Consider the following 21,412-nt stretch of genomic DNA (forward strand, 5'->3'; position numbering starts at 1 on the left):
TCAATTACATGTCATGGTCGGCGTCCCGGTCTCCCAGACCTTCCCTTACCCGGACCTGTTGCATTTTACTTTGGCATATTATACAATAAACAACTTTATAATAGCACAAGTACCCATTTTTATATTATTTTTTTTTGCTTGCTTTTAAAACCAAAATATAACATAACATTGCATGTCTCCTTTCCTCCTCCCTTCCTTGGACATGGACACTCCCTCTCTTCTAAGTATCCCGCGCTCTGTCAGTCTAAAAAGTAAACACAAACTATCCTGTAAGAGGAACATAGAAAAACAGACATAAAAATCACAGATAAACATTTCTTTTTTTTTTAAAAGCTGACCGCGAACTGTCCTTTTGACCTGCACAACGGTGCAACGAACTCCTGACAGTTCAATCCTCCTTTCGGTGGTCAGTAGTATGGGACCCCACAACCGTGGAGCTCCCAGGATGCAAGAAGTGTCCCTTTCTGCAAGATAGTATATACGAGCCGTCCCGGGGGTCGTGCAGCTGCCATGCCAGCCTCTCCCCTCTCATGGAGCAGGTTCCAGACTTCCTGCCCCCTGGCCCTCTTCTTCTCTATAACTCCTGCGACCCAAACAGAGGGTCCGGCATGAGCCCTGGAGTCCGGTGGGCGGGACTTAACCGAGGAAGGACGTGGATCAGAGGCGGCCGATGATTTTTGCGGCTCAACAGCCGCTGGGGCCAGGTGGCAAATGGGGACAACCGGGTCCTTGGAGGCTGGAATCACAAGGCCCACTAAGTCAGCCGCAGTCGACTTCAGCAGCGGCATAACCGCGGCCTCAGGACAGGCCGCATCCACTACTTCCAATGGAGCCGGAGTAACGGCCGGTTCCAACGATGCAGCTGCTATCAGCAGGGGGAACGCAGCAGCGTCTTCTTTGGATGACTTCCGCACTGGCGGCTCCAGGCGGGGTACCTCAGGGCCTTGAGCAGGGGACTCGCACAACTCTGCATACACCACTGGGCTCGATGTACCCAGGCCTTCCGGTGCGCAGGGGGCAGCGTGCGGCGGCGGAATGATGAGGGCCGCTGGCGGAGGCACTGGTGGTGCCGGGGGTACTCTCACCTTCCCCGGCACTGCGGCCTCCATCACATCAATACGCGGCTTCACCCGCAGCCTCCGTCCCTCGCTCCACTGTCCCGCGGGTCTTTCCCCCAAACTCGGGGGCTCCGCTGAGAAGTCCTCTGCTGGTATTGGTGGCGGCCGTTCTCGCTGACTCCGCTCAGGCTCCGCTCCCCAGCTCAGCATCCCGCTGCTCTCCCGTGACTCTGAGGGCGACTTCTGGCACAGCTCCATCCCCTGCCGCCACTGCCACTCTAGGCGGCCGATGCCCCGACACCTGCAGAGTCTCATACCGTCCTTTGGGCAGCACTCGAATGGCATCAGACAGCCGCAGCCAAGTTTTTCTTCTGTGCCACTCCCTCTGTGAGGTGAGGTGTTGGCAGGCCTCTCCACCCTCCTGTCAGGGTCCAATATATGGAAGCGTCGATCTCCAGGCACATACTGCTTCCTTTTTGTATTCCACAGGTAGGTCATTTGTAATCCACAGGTAATTGTAATCCAAACAGAGTAGTCCAAGTCCTTTTCCAGTCTTTGAGGCAGGCCTGCCGCAGAAGATGATGTATTAGCGGCGTCTATCCTGCCGACTATGCCAAATGTAGAGTCGGTGGCGGGCCGAGCTGGGGGGTCATAGGGGGTGGTCCCACTTCTTACCGCGCAGAGATGACAACAGAGACACGATGGAGGCAGATTCTGGGTGCAACAGGTCCAAGTTTATTCACGCTTGCCGTCCGACTGACGGCCTCACACCTCGCGGCCCTCCGTTTCCAGAGCCGCTTCTCACACAGTACACTAGGGACGTGTCTGCACACACCATCCCCTCCTTTCGACGCTCCTGACAGGTCCGTCGCTGTGGCCGCCTTAGGCCCATAAACCAACAGCGCTTCTACTGCTCAGTCGTCGTGTTACATACGGTGTCCTTCACCCAGAGCCTCGTCTCTGCTGCGGTCCTTTCCTGTCAGGACCACCCCCCTGATGTTTCCTCTCCTCAGTCCCCTTGGTCGGATTCTCCTCAGAGCGCACAGACTGGCGCAGTCATCCTGTCACCTGAGCTCCCCCTGGGGACTGGAACCTTCTGGAACCCTCCCTCAGTATTTATAACTCTCCCGGTTCCTTGAAACTGTCACTCTAACTGTCACCACGCCCCCCATGACCAACGGTTTCTAAAGCCCTAAGCTGCTGTAAAGTCCTTTGCTCACACTCCTCCCTGCCATCTAATGTCCACCCAAGGTACTGCACGTTCACTACACTTTCCTAGCTGTTTCCCCACTATAATAACTGACACCTACCTACACTGTGCATACCTATCTTTCTCCATTCTGACACGTCCGTCCGTACGTCAGGTCACCTTCCCTACACCAGAAATATGGAGGCAACAACCACCTCCAATAGAAAAGTGCAAAAAAACCCAAAAAGAAACTTCCAAATAGAATAAAGGAAGTATGAATAGGTGGAACCTGCAATGACTGCATAATATTCAAACAAAATAATACAAAAGCTCTCTGAGTACATTAAAATGTATGCAACCATTTCATATTCAAATTTTCATTACAACTTAGTCTATAAAGAGTGCTGCTATATTTTTTGCTTGGATAGATGAGTGTTGAGGTGCGTATTATTATTTATTATTAAGATTTTTTATTTAAAAAAATGTATTAAAAAAAATCCTGACAAATTTAAATATCAGCAGATTCGGTACTTTTTAACAATTCTCTTTAGTTAAAGAGCTGGATGTCACCCTCTTTTTTTATTACCAGGTAACAGAATTCAGCTTTTTCTCATTTGGCGCAGTGAGGATCCTCTTTAAGCACTGGTAACGATGTGGATTAATGTAAAATAGTTAATTCAGGCTAACATTTTTAATGCTAATTTAGGCCAAAATAAATAAAACCAAACCATAAATACTGTAACTCCATAAATTTGTTGAAATATATAACCTGTAAAATTGGGCACAAGTAAGTTCAGTGCTTATACATATAGTTTCCTAGCGACATAATTGATCATTTAAAATGCACAGGGCAAAGCAGTGTTATTTCGAAAGGTTTACATTTATTATTTTAGCCTCGTCATCCAAGCGTTGCTGATGCAAATGTGTTTTATTTGGCTATCCAGGATTTGTAAAAATGAATGGATTTATAAAACGACCGTTCAATGACTCCATCCACTTAATGGAAGTCTCTGACTAAGCGTATCTGACAAGGTAACTGTCATGCAGGTCAAATGAATTCAACAATTGTATAGCCTTTTATTTGGTTGATGTATCTTATCCCCACGAGTTTATCCAATTGAAGGAAACTTTCTGCAAGTGTCTGCTGAAATAAATGTCATGTCAAAAACATCCTATTTTCAGAGAGATGCAGCTAAGAAATGGCCTTGGTACCACTGTACCTTGGCTGTGATTTTATATTTACTATCCAGAAGTATAACTTGTCTTCTTACTATATGCCTGAGGAGTCAATGAGTTCTGTCTGGCACCAGGTCCTTGGACAGGTCCAAAATGTGCTACCTTTTCATCAGTCTCCACCCCTCCAGTCTTATTAAATCCCTTACTAACACTGTGACCTAAAATTAAGCAATTTATATGTTGCATTATTAGAGACTACTTGGTTTAGTAAGTTTTCATAGACCTGGTCTAGTCATTCGACAAAACCCATTGCCCTGTATTGTTCACATGGGACCTCTGATATACAGTATGTTGAAAAATGCACTTCAAACTTCTTTATATAAAATATTTTTATATCAGGCAGGGCTATTGACTTCATGTTAAAAGGGTTATCCACTTACAAAAAAGTTAGACTTTGGTGATATATTAGTTCTGGCTGTTTTGCTGCCTGCTTGTCTACCAGTTTGCGCCTGACACAGGACAGCATTTCTTGTGTCACCATGTCTTCAGAGCTACTTGTGAAGAATCCTAATTTAAAGCATTAATCTTATGATCACAAATGGTTAAAATTGCAAAAAGAAGCAACTCTAAAAAATCTTCTCTGCTCCCAGTTCTATAGTTTACTGCTCATTGACTAGGTTACTACCACCACTGGTAGATGGTGGCTACTCTCCTAAGTGGTAGGTGGTGGCTACTCTCCTAAGCAAGGAGAACAGTTCTTATAAGCTCTTTCCAATAGATTTTGCATGGCCTGTTTTGAAGCTGGCCAGCTTTTTTGTCTCCAATGCTGCAGAGAACAAGCTGCCACATAAAGCAGCATTATAGAGCACATATTTCATGCCGCAGAGAGGCAGAAGAAACACCCCCTCCAATCCTGGCTTGAGGGAAGCCAATAGAATGGTGCACTCCAGAAGAATGGAGATGACGAAATCCCCTTGACTAAATATGTTAGCTCTTTATCTTCACAACCAATGCATAGACAGAGAATGGTGGCTGACTTAGCTAATAAAATGGTTACACACCTGGACTTTACAAAATGTCTTTACTCCCAGCACTGAATGAATGCTGAATAAATGCTGACATAGGAAACAATGTACTTTGTAGTGCATAAACCTCACATTAAAAAACAAAAAAGCAGATCAGGCAGTTTTCCAGGAACTCAGAAACACTGAAATTCATTTGGTAGAAAGTCCTTCATCTTCTGCTCAAAACCAGTTGAAAGAAGCCCAAACACTTGCTAACCACACTCTTTTACAAAAAATGGAATGGAAAAAGGCCTTTCAAAAAGTGACCTTTTTCAGGAAGGGGAAAGAGTGAAGGGGGTTTTACACATAGCGATATCGCTAGCGATATCGCTATAACGTCACCGATTTTGTGGTGTTATAGCGATATCGCTAGCGATATCGCTATGTGTGATACTTACCTCCGACCGGCTCCCCCGCTGTCCATCGCTGATCGCGCGAGATTGTCCGGCTCCATTTCTCGTCGTCAGCTTCCTGCTGGGCTTCCTGCTGTGACGACGAGCGACGCGTGGAGGCGGGCGGGAGGACGTCAGGATCGCTGTGTGTGAAAGGTGAGTATCGTGCGCTGCGTCGCTGCTGCATCGCTGTGAGATCTTTCTGTGTGAAAGCTCACTAGCGATCATTTAGCGATGCACCAGCGATCCTGACCGGGTCGGATCGCTGGTCGGATCGCTGGTGCATCGCTAAATGTAAAAGGGCCTTGAGACATTTATTATCACTTGTCACATCTGCCCAAAGAGACTCATCTCATATTTACAGCAGTATATTCGGATAATGGAGTCTTGGAAAATTGCACAATTGAGATATTGGAAATTTTCTTCTCATTCTATGAATCTTTATACTCCTTAAAGAGTCAATATATAGAAGGCCATATCTGGAAATTTCTGGATATTGCCAAATTGCCCTCACTAACTGAAGATGATAAATGTTCACTAGGTAGACCTTTACTTTTGGAGAAATTAGAAAAAGCCTTATCAGATATGCCAGGAGATTAAGATCCTGGAGCAGATGGAATCCAAGTTGAGGTCTATAAACACTACAGTAATATATTGCTTCCTAACTTACTAAAAGTTTTCAATCATTCCCTATCAGAGGGTTCCCTTCTGCCCTCTATGCAAGAGATGATAATTACTGTACTTTCCAAAAAAGGCAAAGACCCTCAATAATTTGAGTACTATAGGCCCAATTCATTATTAACAATTGACACTAATATCTTAATATCTTAGCCAAAATGTTATCAAACAGACTCTCTGGAACTATATCTACAATAGTCTACCAGCCTATCCATATTGATAGCACTGGTAAATCCACTCCTTGTTATATTGCAGCAATTGGATTAGGGATTAAAATATAACTTTTATTTCACAAAATAAAAAATCCTATATATAAAAGTGCAAGGTGCTCAAAACAGATAACAAACAAAAAAGAAGATAAGCTGATGTAATACAATCATCGGTTCATTCAGTCTTTTCAAATAATTTTATTGGTTTTCAGTAATTAAACAGGGTAAGGGAAAAAAAAAATTCCCTTACCCGGTTCGTTCAGTCTTAACCAGAGATGTCTGTCTTATCATATGCTCTTATGACAGACACTATATTCTAAGCCTGGTTTCACATTCGCGCTTTTTAAGCGCACGCACGGCCGGGGGTAGCTCCGCCCCTGAGCCGGCTCTCTGCCCGGCGTGCCCGCCCCTTCCTTGTAGCGCCGCCTCCTAGCGCACAGCGGCGCCTGCGATCGGCGCACCCTATCTTTAGCATAGGGTGCGCAGATCGTGCGCAGGCCGTGCGCTAGTTGCGCTTTGACCTGCGCTGCGCACTTTTGACGGTGCGCCGTGCGCGCCAAAATCCGAAAAGTTTGATTTTGGCGCGCACGGCGCACCGTCAAAAGTGCGCAGCGCAGGTAAAAGCGCAACTAGCGCACGGCCTGCGCACGATCTGCGCACCCTATGCTAAAGATAGGGTGCGCCGATCGCAGGCGCCGCTGTGCGCTAGGAGGCGGCGCTACAAGGAAGGGGCGGGCACGCCGGGCAGAGAGCCGGCTCGGGGGCGGAGCTACCCCCGGCCGTGCGTGCGCTTAAAAAGCGCGAATGTGAAACCAGCCTCATATTATCCTGTGTAGCGTTACTGCCTTACAAGTATTGGGTCCAGATAGACATGCAATTTCAAAAGACAAATGGTACCCTAATACAGATTATTGCAAATTGCCCACCAGGCCTTTAGTCAGTGATACAATATGTAACCGAATCTATTATACCAAGATGCCTAATATCCTATATTATAATTCACAATATCAGGATCAATCCATCTCATGGTATTTTATTCCAAGCATACTGATGGATCTATCCAACACCTCAATTGGCATAGCCCTTGCTTACATTCGGTGCACTGACAAAAATTAGTAAATTTATACCGCAGACCAGCTTTACCCTTATTTGACCCCAGTTATACATTTTCTGCACGTTCCTAGGGAATTAATAAATGCACAAATGTTCATAAATGTCACAGTAATTCATCAGTGTCACAGTAGAGTTAATGTATTAGCATATAACCTCATTATAGCAATTAATACCTCAATTTCTTCTTATTAGAGGTGGTTATCATGACACAAAGACTTCATGGTATGTACTGTATGTAATAGGAATGGTCTCACCAGTTTGTGGGATTTGGATCAGGTATATTTCTATCCCCATTGAATGGTGAATACGATACCCCTTGTCCCGACGCATTTCGTTTTGCTCATCAGGGGAGTCAATTGGGGCCATAATAGCTATGCATCTGGGGTGGCCGTTTCATGTCAGAGCTGCCGTCATGATAATGATATTAGAATATAGTGTGTCTGTCATAAGAGCATATGATAAGACAGACATCTCTGGTTAAGACTGAACGAACAGATGATTGTATTACACCAGTTTATCTTCTTTTTTGTTTGTTATCTATTTTGAGCACCTTGCACTTTTATATATAGGATTTTTATATTTTGTGAAATAAAAGTTATATTTTAAACTCTAATCTATTTGTACCAATGCACCCCCTGGGGACATGGAAAGTCTGCTTGGCACAGTTTTACAGAGACACCCTCAGTTTACTAGGGCTCAAGGAGGCATGGGGAGTGAGAGAAGGTGGCCCATGAGGTCACTGACGTGGCACCACACTCGCCCACAACCTTGACAGGCTGAGAGGCCCCTTTCACTAGCACCAGCAAAACAGAACCTTATCAGCTGGTAGGACTTCCACCAGTTCCTCGTTCGATATACACCTGGTCAGTTAACAGGGTTATTTTGTGCCAGAAACCAACTCCAGTAGCATGTGAAATTAGGCCGAGAAATGGATGCGTGGTTCATGGATCGAGATAAAAGAGCAGCCCAAGCTTAAATTATATATTTAATCACCTTAAGGGTAACCTAAACAACACACTATATACACAATGGTTATATAAACATAAAGGACAGATATGCAAATACAATAGTAGTAGCACAAAAGCTATAAGAATATATAGTCAGTTACCAGTTAGATGAAAGGCCTGGCTTGCAGGTGAGGGGCTGCTACACGGGAGGCTTGTGGTTCCCATTGTGTATGACTTGTCCCCACACGATGAGTCATCATGACCTCCCAGAGAATAAGCAATAGGATATGTTTCACACAAGAATTAAACCCTCCGAGTCACTCCCCTCCTGCCCCCTGGGCTGAACTTAAATCCCTTTCCCTGGAGGTTTGGAGATAAATCTCCAAAAACCTATGAAAGATCATAACTCTTTCCTGGGTGGTCCTAGGGTAACAATTCTTGTGCTATGGGATCCGACGGGGACCCTTCTACTCATAGAAACCAAACACCATTTTGCTACCTAGTTGATACTGGCTGTTCTATGCATCAAATTTCCTGTGAGTGTTAGAATCACTCAAGACCCAGGCAGGCACTTGCCCTGTTCTGGGGATCTCAGAAATATACATGCTGTACAGCTAGGACATATAGTATTTCCATAACTCCTTTATGAAATCCTAGCTGGCTGAATAAAGGACTTGGATGCACAGGGGGTCTTCCTGTAGAAGGTTGCATGCCAGCTAGATAATAGGGGGTTTCACACTTGCTTTTTTTTGCAGCGCGTTTTTCCCGCAAAAAAACGCATTGAAAAAACGCATACAAAAGCATACAACTGCTGCGTTTTTTTCAAGCATTTTTATGAGCATGCATGAAAAAATGCAGCGTTTTTATGCGTTTGTATGCATTTTTAGTGCGTTTTTACCGCGTTTGCGTTTTTTCAAAACATTAGGTGGCCCCTCACACTAACCCAAACCATGACTTTACTAACCCTAACCCTGACCCTGACCCTAACCCTAACCCTGACCCTAACCCTAACCCTTAACCAAACCATATCCTAACCCTAACCCTAACCCTAACCCTGACCCTAACCCTAACCCTGACCCTAACCCTAACCCTAACCCTGACCCTAACCCTGACCCTAACCCTAACCCTTAACCAAACCATACCCTGATCCTAACCGTAACCTTGACCCTGACCCTAACCCCAGCCCTAACCCTAACCCTGACCCTGACCCTAACCCTAACCCTTACCCTTAACCAAACCATACCCTGATCCTAACCCTGACCCTGACCCTGACCCTAACCCTTAACCAAACCATACCCTGATCCTAACCCTAACCCTGACCCTAACCCTAACCCTTAACCAAACCATACCCTGATCCTAACCCTAACCCTGACCCTGACCCTAACCCTAACCCTAACCCTAAACCCCCTTAACTAACCCTAACTCTAACCCAAACCCCTAAATTCCATTGTCTAAACTAATGGTAAAAAAAAAACCGCATCTGCAAAAAAACGCATACATAAGCATGCCAATGCGCACATATGCTCACCATAGACTTATAATGGGTGTCTTGCTGTAAAAAAACGCATTGCGCGCGCATGCGTTTTTTTGAGGCAAGTCGGACGCCCAAAAAATGCAACAGGTTGCATTTTGTGCGCCCGAGCGCATACCGCAAAAAAACGCATGCGCGGAAAAACGCGTACAAACGCATGTGTATGCGCACATAAGCGCATCCCATGCAAAGTATAGGAAAAAAAATGCATGCGCTATTTAGCGCTAAAATACCGCGAAAGAAAACGCAAGTGTGAAACCAGCCTGAATCCCTTTGTTTGAAGCTGGTCAGGTGTCATGCTACCACTCTGTATGTGCTGAAGGGGTTTTTATAATTCCATGCCCAATAGGATACAGATGATTGACATGGAATTATATCTCCAATATTCTTCACAATCCTGTCTTAACATCAATAGTGGAAAATTTGTATTATGTCCACTACAATGCCCACTTGCTCATTCCAAAATACAACAAATGCAGGTAAAGATAGTTTTCCAATTCCAATATTTGGGAATTATGATATCGCTAAAGATGGGCAAACACGAACAGTAAAGTTCAGGGTCCATACCAAACACCTACTGTTGCAGCATGGACCCCGAACATGAACTTCTCCAAGAAGTCTCCAAGAAGTCTGTGTTACTGTTTGGATTCAGCAGTTCAAACGTCGATCATGTCCCATACTATCATCTGCATGACAGCGCGAGAAACATCAGCAGCTCTGATCAACGGTAAGATTATTACCGCCAGTTAGAGAATGGCGGTTCCCAAGCTGTCAGATGACAGCATGAGCCAGCAGCTGTGACCGGCGGTAAAAAGATTACTTCCGGTCACACATGTCTGCTGATTAAAAAGTACTACATCTGATAACAGCAAAAGAAGGCACCGCTGATAGGAGTATTCATCAGCTGATGCCTGTGCTAAAAATAAAAAAAAAAATTAAAAAATGATGTGGGGTCACTTCTATACACAGGCAAACTGGCTGTGTCATTTTTACAATATAACTATGGGGTTTGTGATGAGAGCATCTTAAAGACACCTCTCCATTACTAACCTGTGGGCTTTATGTCAGCAGTCATAAAACAGGTAAGTTGGGCAACCTGGTGGCTGCAGATTGCTATTTTTAGGGTAGGGGGCCCAATATCCATGGACCCATACCAGACTGAGAATACCAGCCTCAGCTGTCAGCTTTAGCCTTTAAGAAATGGCTTGTAGACCCCTTTATTCATGATAGCCAGCCATGATAAAACTAACAGCTGAGGGTTGCAGCCCGCAGCTGCCAGTTTTGCATGCATTGGTTATCAAAAATAGAAGAGACCCCAAGTAATTTTTTTATTTATTTATTATTTGATGAATACTCCCATCAGCGACGCCTGCACATGCTGCTATCCGTGACAGCAGGCAAAGTCTGATAAGAGTAGTTCTCTCACGTCAGCTGACCTTTTTACAGCCGGTCACAGCTGCTGGCTCACATTGTCATCTGATAGCATGGGAATGGCAGGTGTCTGACTGGCAGTAATGATCTTACCATCAATCAAATCCCGTGTTTGCCATGTTGTCATGCAGATGACAGCATGTCACACAACAGATGTTCATGCTCCCCATTCTTCTGAAAGTGGTTTGGGTTTGGGTACCCAAACCAAACTTTTTTTTAGTTGTTCAGCTGAATCCGCTGGACCTGAACATCCAGTGATTTGCTCATCACTAAATATAACCATTTTTTCTAGACTATGAAAATAACTTAATTCAGTTAATTTAAAAAAATCTAAACGAACATCAGTAATGATATACGCAAAACCTTTGAATGTTTACAGGAGGAATTTCACCTGCCTGAATATACAGTAGTTTGTTTCAATACTTAAAACTTACATTACATTACTTTAGACACTATATACTCAACAGGGGTTACTAAGGGAGTAATTTCCAACATATATGATGAGTTTCTTTTTCTGAAAAAAAAATGAGTTGAGGGTCATTTCTGAGGACAGGTGGTCTTCTGTCCAAGAAAATGCACCAGTCTCTCACTAAGTGAACCTGGTAGACTCTCACAGTTGCATGTCATATATAGAGTATATATAGAACATACAGATCACCAGGGGTGTTGTTCAAAATGGGCATCAGACCAATTCTAATTACCTGCGTTGCTCTGAGCAGGAAGCAGGAACAATTATCATGTTATGATCTTGCCTGCAATTATATACATTTTGGATTGAGGTTCCTAACCTTATAGAACTGGAATATGAATGTACTGTGCCTAAAGATCCCCTGATAAAGCTAACTTAAATAAATTTAAATCTCATGGACAAATGAATTACACCCTAGGGTACTGAAGGAGTTAGCAAAGGAAATAGCAGATCCACTAGCCAGAATCTTTGAAAAATCATGGAGAACAGAAGAAGTCCCAGAAGATTAGAGAAGGGCAAATGCTGTCCCTATCTTCTAAAAAGTAAAGAAGATGTAGCCAGGGAATTACAGGCCAGTGAGTCTTACTTCTATACCAGGAAAAATATTTGAACAAATTATTAAACAGCAGGTATATAAGTACTTGGATAAGAATACAGTAATTAAGCAGAGCCAGAATGGGTTTGTAGCAAACAAATCATGCCAGACTAATCTAATTTCTTTCTATGATGGAATCACTAACTGGGTGTATCAGGGAAATGTGGTAGACATAGTAAATCTTGACTTCAGCAAAGCATTTGATAAAGTATCTCATACTACCCTTATTAAAAAAATGACCAAGCATGGGATTGACAGGGCTACTATTACGTGGATTAATAACTGGCTCAATGATCACACTCAGAGTGGTAATAAATGGTTGCTCATACAATTGGAAGTGTTTCAAGAAGGGCATAATAAGGCTCTGTCCTGGTACCAGTGTGGTTCAATATTTTTATAAATGATCTAGATAAAGAAACTGAAGCTAAACTTATCAAACTTGCAGACGATGCAAAGCTAGGAGGGATAGCTAACACTACATAAGACAGAGAAAGGATTCAGAAGGATCTAGATAAACTTGAAAAATGGGCAGTGACTAATAGAATAGTATTTAACAAGGAGAAATGAAACAGTCTACGTCTAGGCAAGAAACTGAAAATTACATTTACAGAACAGGAGATACAACACTAAGCAACAGCACATGTGAAAAAGACTTGAGTATGCCAATAGATCACAGACTGCACATGAGTCAATAGTATGATGCAGCAGTAATAAAGGAAAACAGTTCTATAACGTATTTAGAAAAGCACAGAATCTAGATCAAGTGAAGTAATTATCCCCCTCTCCTCCTCCTTGATCAGATCGCATCTGGAATACTGTGTCCAGTTCTGGGCACCATAGTTTAAAAAAGATATTGGAGAACTGGATCAAGTTCAGAGAAGAGCTACCAGGATGGTGAGTGGACTGCAAAGTATGTCCTTTGAGGAACAGTTAAAGGATCTTGGAATATTTAGCTTGCAAAAAAGAAGGCTAAGAGAAGATTTAATAGATTTCTTCAAATATCTGAAGGGATGTCACAGTGTAGTGTGATCATCATTTCCACATGGAAACATGAGAAGCAATGGAATGAAATTAAAAGGGAGAAGATACTGATTAGATATTAGAAAAAAATTTTGACGGTGAGGTGATCAATCAGTGGAACAGGCTGCCATGAGAAATGTCGAGTTCTCCTTCAATGGAAGTCTTCAACCAGAGGCTGGACAGACATCAGTCTGAGATGGTTTAGTAAATCCTGCACTACACTGAGCAGGGGGTTGGACACGATGACCCTTGTGGTCCCTTCAAAATCTAGCATTCCATGATTCTATGATATAAAGATACATTGATTAGCTATGAGTAGAAGAGGTGGGGAAAATTGCTATTGCACGCCTGCTGTTCACCACCAGAATACTAATTGCTAAAAATTGGAGGTCTCTCAGTCAGATCTCCATCACGCAAGGAATGCATCAAGCATGTGAATTCTCTAATCTTGGTTTAAAAAGGGGGTTATTCCAAAAGGAATAATAGTACATTTTTTGATAAAGTTCAGTCTCCTTGGTGATTTGTAACTATTAATTATTGTTGTTTAATGTTGCACTAAAGAAAATTAATAGATACTCTATATATATGGACAGCGCACTGCTTAGCTGGTCCTGACAGAGTTGTAAAGGACATGTTGTACATGATTTTGGACTTTATATTTCTTTGTGTACTGTTATATGGGTTTTGGTTGAGCACAACTGGGGTTTGAAACGGTGGGTGGGTTGTTTGAGGGGGGTTTGTTTAGCTGGGGTTCAAATGTTTTGATTTGGATATCCTGTTTTTTTCTATCTATGAAATGTTTTAAAATTAATTAAAAAATTACCCAATTTAAAAAAACTCTCAAATTAACAAGTCGGGACCCTAGATTTCTGATGTAAATCGGAGATTGGGCATTGTTCAAAATATAAGTATGTCAGGAAGTTCTATATATTTATAATAGGAACATAGCTATTTTTCAAAGTTGACAACATCTTCAAAAAACTAGATATATTTTTTTTGTCTCTTCAGTTATTAGGGTGTATCGCTTGTTCTATAATAAAACATCCATTCAACAAAGTGTAAAAAAGTAAAATGAAGTTTAAATGCATTAATATTAATAATGTGAAAGCTTCCAACACTAATAGATGAGGAAATGAAAGATCAGTAAAGTTCTGAGATTAACTTTTTCACTCAAAATACTTTTAAAAACATTATTTTCATCTGTAAATTAAAGAGGGGATAATAGCTTTTACCTGCTATTACCTCAAAATGTCTAGTAAATGTCACCTTATTCCATGAAAATGCAAAAATTACAAGATAAAAAATGCTAAGTAAAGCATTTTGCAAATGTCAAAACAAATTTACAAGTGAATATTATTTCATTAAATATATGTAAAATACAAAATGTGAATAAAATGTGAATCGCCAATATAAAAATGTAGGTTTATGTTCAATTTTGTAATCTGCGTTTTGCTCATTCCATCAGTGAAATGTACAGAATGGATGAGAGGCTCCAATTTCAAAAGTAGGGCTTTTACTATTATGCAGTATACATTAGACCATGAGTCAGTGTAGTATCTGCTCCTGATTATCAAATGCTATATTCAGTATCCAAGTACTACTTTTAAACCACCACTACAGTGGATTTTTTTATTTCAGCACTGGAGTAATGCTACTAATGAATGCAAGATACCTGGCACCTAATATTATATTCACCAACCACCATCTCCAGCTCATCCCAACGGTGCTCCAATCCCAGACCACCATCTTGTGACCACAACTTCTGACATACCGAAAGTCAGAGGTAGTGGTCACAAGCTCTTATTGCAAGTACATGAGAGCAAGATCAAGTAAATATTGGAATGAACCCAATTATACCCTCTCTAATCTTATCTCTTACTGACTCGATATACTCACAAATTGATAGCTACTACTCATTGAGATGTGAGGTTCCTGCTTAGGGTCCCGTCACACACAGCGATCTCGCTAGCGAGATCGCTGATTTTGTGACACATCAGCGATCTCACCAGCAAGATCGCTGTGTGTGACAGGGATCAGCGACCGGCGCCCCTGCTCGAGCGGCCTGGGCCATTTTTCGATCTCTGGTTTCCCGCTGCCCAGCACGCATCGCTGCGTGTGGAAGCGAGAGACCAACGATCAGCGACGCTGCGCTGGTTTCTAATGTAAACGTCGGTTATCCAGGAGCCGCGGCTCCTAGATACCTGATGTTTACCTTGGAAACCAGCATCCAGCGTCGCTGGTCCTGATCGCTGGGGCTGTCTATGTGACAGCTCACCAGCGATCAGCCTAACGATGTCCTAGCGATCCCATCCATGTTGGATCGTTGGTGGGATCGCAGGAACATCGTTATGTGTGACGGAGGCGATTCAGAAGTTGGATGGATCGAGTACAGATGGCACATATGTTTTCTTGTGAACAATATCTTAAAAATTACCAATATTATTCCAAATTAATTTCTTCCAAATACAGTAAACTTTGCAACTTTGTGTTCACTTCCAAAAGTTTCAGATGTCATACATGTGGATTCTCTATTTTTATATTATTGATTGTAAGGATTTGGAGCCTAAAGTTAATTAGTTCAATTCTTTTGACCTGTCAGCAGATGCAGTAAATTCATATAACCGCAATGCTTACAATCTCATTTACTGTAATGAAGGTGGCTTGAAATTTTTGCAAGGCCACACAAAGTTAATATTGATACTTAGCCAACAGCTCCCACTTCATAGACTAGCGCCTGACCACATAATACTACACTCCTTCCTACGTTTATTTTGGCATTGTTTTGAAATATTAGCAACGAAAAAAGCAATTTTCTATTTGGAATGGAAAAATTGGTTTTAGGGCAGTATTTAGCCAGATGTATGCAATATTTAATAAAAAAAAATTAAATATACCGTGCACACAAGATCTTCCATACAGATTCTTAATAATGAAAAATAAATAAATGTTGGAGTAAAATGGCAATGCTAAAGCTCTGTTTTTCCTGCTTTTTTATTTTTAATTATTATTCGATTAAACAGCAGCATCCTCCAGTTGACATGCTGGAAGAGCTCTAGAGGATTTATCGATATTCTAAAATATTGAGTTGTGCCTGGTAGCAACATGTTATACAGGTGAGCAGACAACGTCTAGTATCCTGTTTGTTCACCTTTGTGTAACACAAAGTTTTGCTACAGCTATTTCTCTTCTAGTAATAGAGATTATTACTTCTTTATGTCATTAGTGACTAATATAGAATTTGTATATTTTTGAGGAGGCCCAAATGGTTATATATAGTATGTATCACTCCAGACTCATAGGTTTGTCTGGACCTCGGTATGTCTTTTTAAGGATACAACAGAAATATGCCAGACAAATAACTCCCTACTATAGATGCTTCATTATTATTATTATTATTACTATGCTTCATTGTTGCTATCAATCTGACAATTGATCTGCTTCATCCTCAGGTATGTCCACTGGCTGCTGCAATACCATAACCCATCTTTCCTGATCCCAATCACCCTGTATCTCTCTGCTATTACTGGTATGTCCACTGGCTGCTGCAATACCATAACCGATCTTTCCTGATCCCAATCACCCTGTATCTCTCTGTTATTACTGACCTCCTTCTCGCCTCCACACTTATTCGCTCCTCACCCAACTGCCTCCAAGACTTCTCCCGAATATCCCCCATCCTCTGGAATTCTTTGCCCCAACACGTCTGACTATCAACCACACTCGAATCCTTCAGACGGAACCTGAAAACCCTTCTCTTCGGGAAAGCTTACAGCCTGCAATGATCCCCGCTGCATCCTCACCACTACTGGAGCTACCGCCTCAACATCACTGGAGCTGCTGCAACCCCCAACCTACTGTCTCCTTCCCCACCATTCTGTACAATGTAAGCCTGAAAAGGCAGTATTCTCTCTCCCCTTTATATCAGTCTGTGATTGTTAGTTTGTTTACTGTAAGTGATATCTGTAATTTGTATGTAACCCCTTCTCTTGTACAGCACCATGGAACCAATGGTGCTTTATAAATATATAATAATAATAATAACTTTTACAAATTGATAAATTTGCCCCCAAAAATGAAAACTATTAATCAAATGACAAAGCTGATGACTGGTTACGACTGTCTAAGGAGATTCAGCAATTATGACAGGTTTTCTTTGGATTTGGGCATGTAATGATCTCTTTTAAAAATTAGACCAATGGGAACACTCTGTTGCGTAAGTGCAAAAAAAGGGAAAAACAAGGTGATCAAAGCCAAGTGACCTTTTCTACTTGTAATATATTAGGTCTTCAGGGCAATGAGACATGACATATGCCCTATCATAGAACTCTCATAAATTGTTAAGAGGGTTCACAGATTGGTATATGTAATTTAATATACTAAAAACTTTGCATCAGCACTTTGGAAAGCTCTTTTTGGCTGTAAAGATGCCTCTAGAAAAAGGTTGGAAAGACTTTCCTTGGACCCCTTCTTAAGCCAGAAGAATCATGTGTTTTTAATGATTAGAGGGAAAAGTTTTTGCAGCTAGTATAAGCTTTTCTTTCCTGGGACCAAAGGGCTAAGACTAGGGATGGGCAAACCCAGACAGTAAAGTTCGGTGTCCATACCGAACACATACTGAACACCTACTGTTCAGGCACAGACACTGAACAGGGACAGGAACAGGAAGTCTGTGTTACTGTTCGGATTCAACCCCCCTGAACACTGGGTGTTTGCAGATGACAGCACAAACACTGCTTCTGATCGGCAGTAAAATTATTACGGCCAGTCAGTCGCGGTTCCCACACAGTCAAACGACAGTGTGAGCTCGCAGTTGTGATTGGAGGTAAAAAGTTTACTACTGCTCCCATCAGCCCACGCCTGCTGCCGTTAATAACCATCCAGGCTGAGAACCACAGATGAATGAATTGCTGTGAGTGCAGCATTAGTAAGCAACGGTGACGTCATCTAGGTTACGGCTTCTCACTGAGGCTGCATTCCCAGCTGGACCCCTGAACTGCGGTGACCTTAGTGATATCCCTGCTAGCACAGTGAGAAAAAGGTTCATGGTGCAACAATGAGTTCACTGGAAGAAATTTCTCAAAGTGAACTATGGTAAACTATTTGAGCTCAGCGCTGCACCATGAGACTTTCTGGCTGGGAATGCAGTCTCAGTGACCAGATGTAACTTTGATGCTGTCACCACTAGTCACTGATGCGGTGCTCGCAGCAGCTCATTCTCCCAGTTGTTCTAAGAGCCTGAATGGTCGCATCTTGGCACTGTTCAGGTTGAGAACTGTTTATCCCCAGACATGGATTGCAGCATGGGACAAAACAATGGACATGTGAGGGATATGGTTGTTTTTTTATTTTTGTTTTATTACACGAGACAATTGCTTCAATGGGAATGGGTAATGATGTATGATTTAATTTAGAATCATTAAAGGAGACTGTATCATTCTGTCAGTTAAAGGATTAATTCTGAGTTTGTGTTTATTTACCATATAACTATAGGATTAGTAATTGATAGGTGTCTTATAGATGCCTCTCCATTATAAAGCAGTGGGCTTGATGTCACTGGTCAACCGCTACAGGGCGCATCAGATGGATATGCCTTTTCTGGGCAGCTGTGGGCTGCTATTTTTAAGCTGGAGGGTCAATATCAATGGCCCCATACCAGCCTGAGAACACTAGCCCCCAGTTGTCTTCTCTAGCAAGGTTGATTGGCTGGTTGTCAAAAATGGAGGGGACCCCACGTAGTTTTTTAAAATTATTTATTTAAATAATTAAAAAACAGTGAGGGGACTCCTCTGTTCTTGATAACCAACCTTGCTAATGCTGACAGCTGAGGGTTGCAGCCCCCCGCTGTCACTTTTGCCTGACTGGTTATTAAAAATAAAATGGAACTTTCGCCGTTTTTTTAAAAAAAAAATTTAAATTATTTATTTCCACTTCCATCAGCTGCTCCTGCTCTCGCTGTTGTTAGTGGCAGCAGGAATAGGCTGATGGGAGCATTAGTCCCATTAGCTCATGCCAGTGATGGGAGGTAAACTTTTTATGACAGCATGGGAACCGCGGCTCTCTGACAGGCGGTAATGATTTTACTGCCAATCAGAAGCAGTGTTTGCCGTGCTGTCATGCACATGACAGCATGGTAAACACTGGATTTTCGGGCCCCCATTCAAGTGAATGGGGTCTGGGTCCGGGTACTGTTCTTGTACCCAAACCTGAACTTTTTTTTAACTGTTCGGACAAACCTGAACATCCAGGAGTCCAACCATTTCTAGTTAAGACATTTGAATTCAATTTGCCCCTTACTGTAAGGAGAGTTGGAATGGCTGAAATACACATTATATTATTGGTTGTTTCAACCTGGTTCAAATGACATTAAGGCAAATCTGTCATTAGATTTCACGATTCTAATTGAATGAATTATTTTACAGATCTGTTAGACCTGATGTGGCTGGTTTGCATATTTTGAACAGTCAGTTAGATTGGTTGTAGAAACCTTAAGTTAGAAATAACATTTTATATAAATATAATGCTTATTTTAATATTAGGCAGAGAAACTTTACAAAGGATTACACAGCTTTTCTCATGGTTTATTTTTTTACAAAGAAAGTACACTGTCCTCCTCAGTTCTAAGAGGTCTGGCAAATAATGTATGCCAATAGTAATGCGAAATTTAGTGCATGATTGGTATTACCCTTATGTGCATAATGACTATACTATCTAGATTTGTATTTAGTTTTACTAGTAAAATATTTTACAATGTAAAGGGTTGTGACTTTTTTTGCATGTTACGGTACTTCTGTTAGTTGATGTGAACCCTTAAAATGGTCAAAATATGTTTGAAAAAAAACAAAGAAAATATAACAACTATGTAACTATATATAACAACTTTTTTTATCACACTAAATTACTCTGGTTTTAACTCATCTCTAAACGATCATAAATATAAAAAGCATAACTTTAACCCCTCCAAGACCTTGCCATTTTCCATTTTCGCAGTTTAGGTTTTTCCTCAACTTATTCCAAGAGCCATAACTTTGTAATTTTTCCATCCACATAACAGTATGAGGGCTTGTTTTTTGCAGGACGAGTTTTACTTTAAATGATATCTTGCATTTTATCATGTGATGTACTGAAAACCGAGAAACATTTCCAAATGTCTTCAAATTGCAAAAAAAGTGCAATTCCACAGTTGTTTTTTGGGCTTCCATATTTAACATATTCACTATATGGTAAAACTGATCAGGCAATATGAATCTCCATGTCAGTATGAGTTAACAGATACCAAACTTGTATATATATTTTATTTAAATGGTGAAAAAAATTCAGAAATTGGCAAGAAAAAATTGCTTATGTCACTTTTTTCTGAGACATACAGCATTTTAATTTTTTTGGATATAGGGCTGGGTGGGAGATAATTTTTTTGTGAAATGAGATGACATTTTAATTTATAGCACTTTGGGGTAGATACAATATTTTGATTGGCTCTTATTGCATTTTATTGCAATGTTGTGGCGGCCCCAAAAAAAGTAACTTGAATTTTTTTCTTGTGACATCATTTACCAATCAGATTATTTCATTTTATATTTTGATAGATCGGACATTTTTGAACAGAGCGATACCAAATATATGTATTTTTTTATTTGTTTTATTTTTAATGGGGCAAAATAGGGTTGATTTGAACTTGTGCTTTTTATTTTTTTAACTTTTGACTGAACTTAATAGTCCCCTTAGGAGACGTGAAGATGCGATCATCCAATCGCCTACTATACACATCAGTGCAACAGCACTACTGTGTATAGCAGAAGTCACAATCTGCTATGAACACCAGACACGAGGCAGCACTCACAGGGGTATCATAATGATAAGCACGGGGGTCATTAGCAGACCTCCGGCACGTGTTAAATCCCTCAGTTGATGATTGAAAGGCTGGATCCCGGGATGTAATTGGTTAACATATGCGGGAGGAGCACTCCGCCTGAAGCTGTTAAAGGCACATGATGGCTGATTAAATCAGTCATCATATATGAGGAAAGATGAGGACTCAGGGTGCAAAGGCAGGGACATAACTTTTCACATAAATATACGTCAAAGGTCATGAGGAGGTTAACGACATATTTGAGTATTATATGTGTCTGTTATTTAAATTGAACATAGATCTATATTTCTGTACTTAAAACAGACCTTTGAAATAGCTTGCCATTGTGTAGCATCATCTTCACTTGGGTGGATCCCATAATTCCATCTTCTCTGAACGACATAGATCACTGGCTCAACAGAAATGTTAAATTTTGAAGACCATTTAATTTCAAGATTTCCTCGTTGAAGTTCACTGAAGCTTAATTCTTTTCTTGGCTTTAGAGGAACACCTACAACATAGAGAGTCACTTCATTTCAATCATATTATATTTAGAAGTGGCCAGAGATCCAAGACTGATATGTCTGATAGTCATTTATTTCTTATTCGTACTTTTGAGACAAAATCATTAAAGGGAACCTAGCACTATAAAAATGCCGTCCAATCTACTTGCACCATGTTACAGAGCAGGAGG

At 41.5% G+C, this 21,412-nt stretch overlaps 1 protein-coding gene across 1 annotated transcript in view; it reads right to left on the reverse strand.

Annotated features, from left to right (window-relative positions):
* ANOS1 (anosmin 1) overlaps nt 1-21,412 on the reverse strand; it is a 309,454-nt gene that overhangs the window by 100,732 nt on the left and 187,310 nt on the right. Inside the window, exon 5 of the mRNA XM_073565978.1 lies at nt 21,045-21,229. Coding sequence (XP_073422079.1) covers nt 21,045-21,229 — 185 coding nt within the window. The remainder of the gene's footprint in view (nt 1-21,044; nt 21,230-21,412) is intronic.

This window comes from Dendrobates tinctorius, unplaced genomic scaffold (assembly GCF_039654945.1).
Source record: "Dendrobates tinctorius isolate UK_male_01 unplaced genomic scaffold, ASM3965494v1 ptg000016l, whole genome shotgun sequence".
Taxonomy (NCBI): Eukaryota; Metazoa; Chordata; class Amphibia; order Anura; family Dendrobatidae; genus Dendrobates; species Dendrobates tinctorius.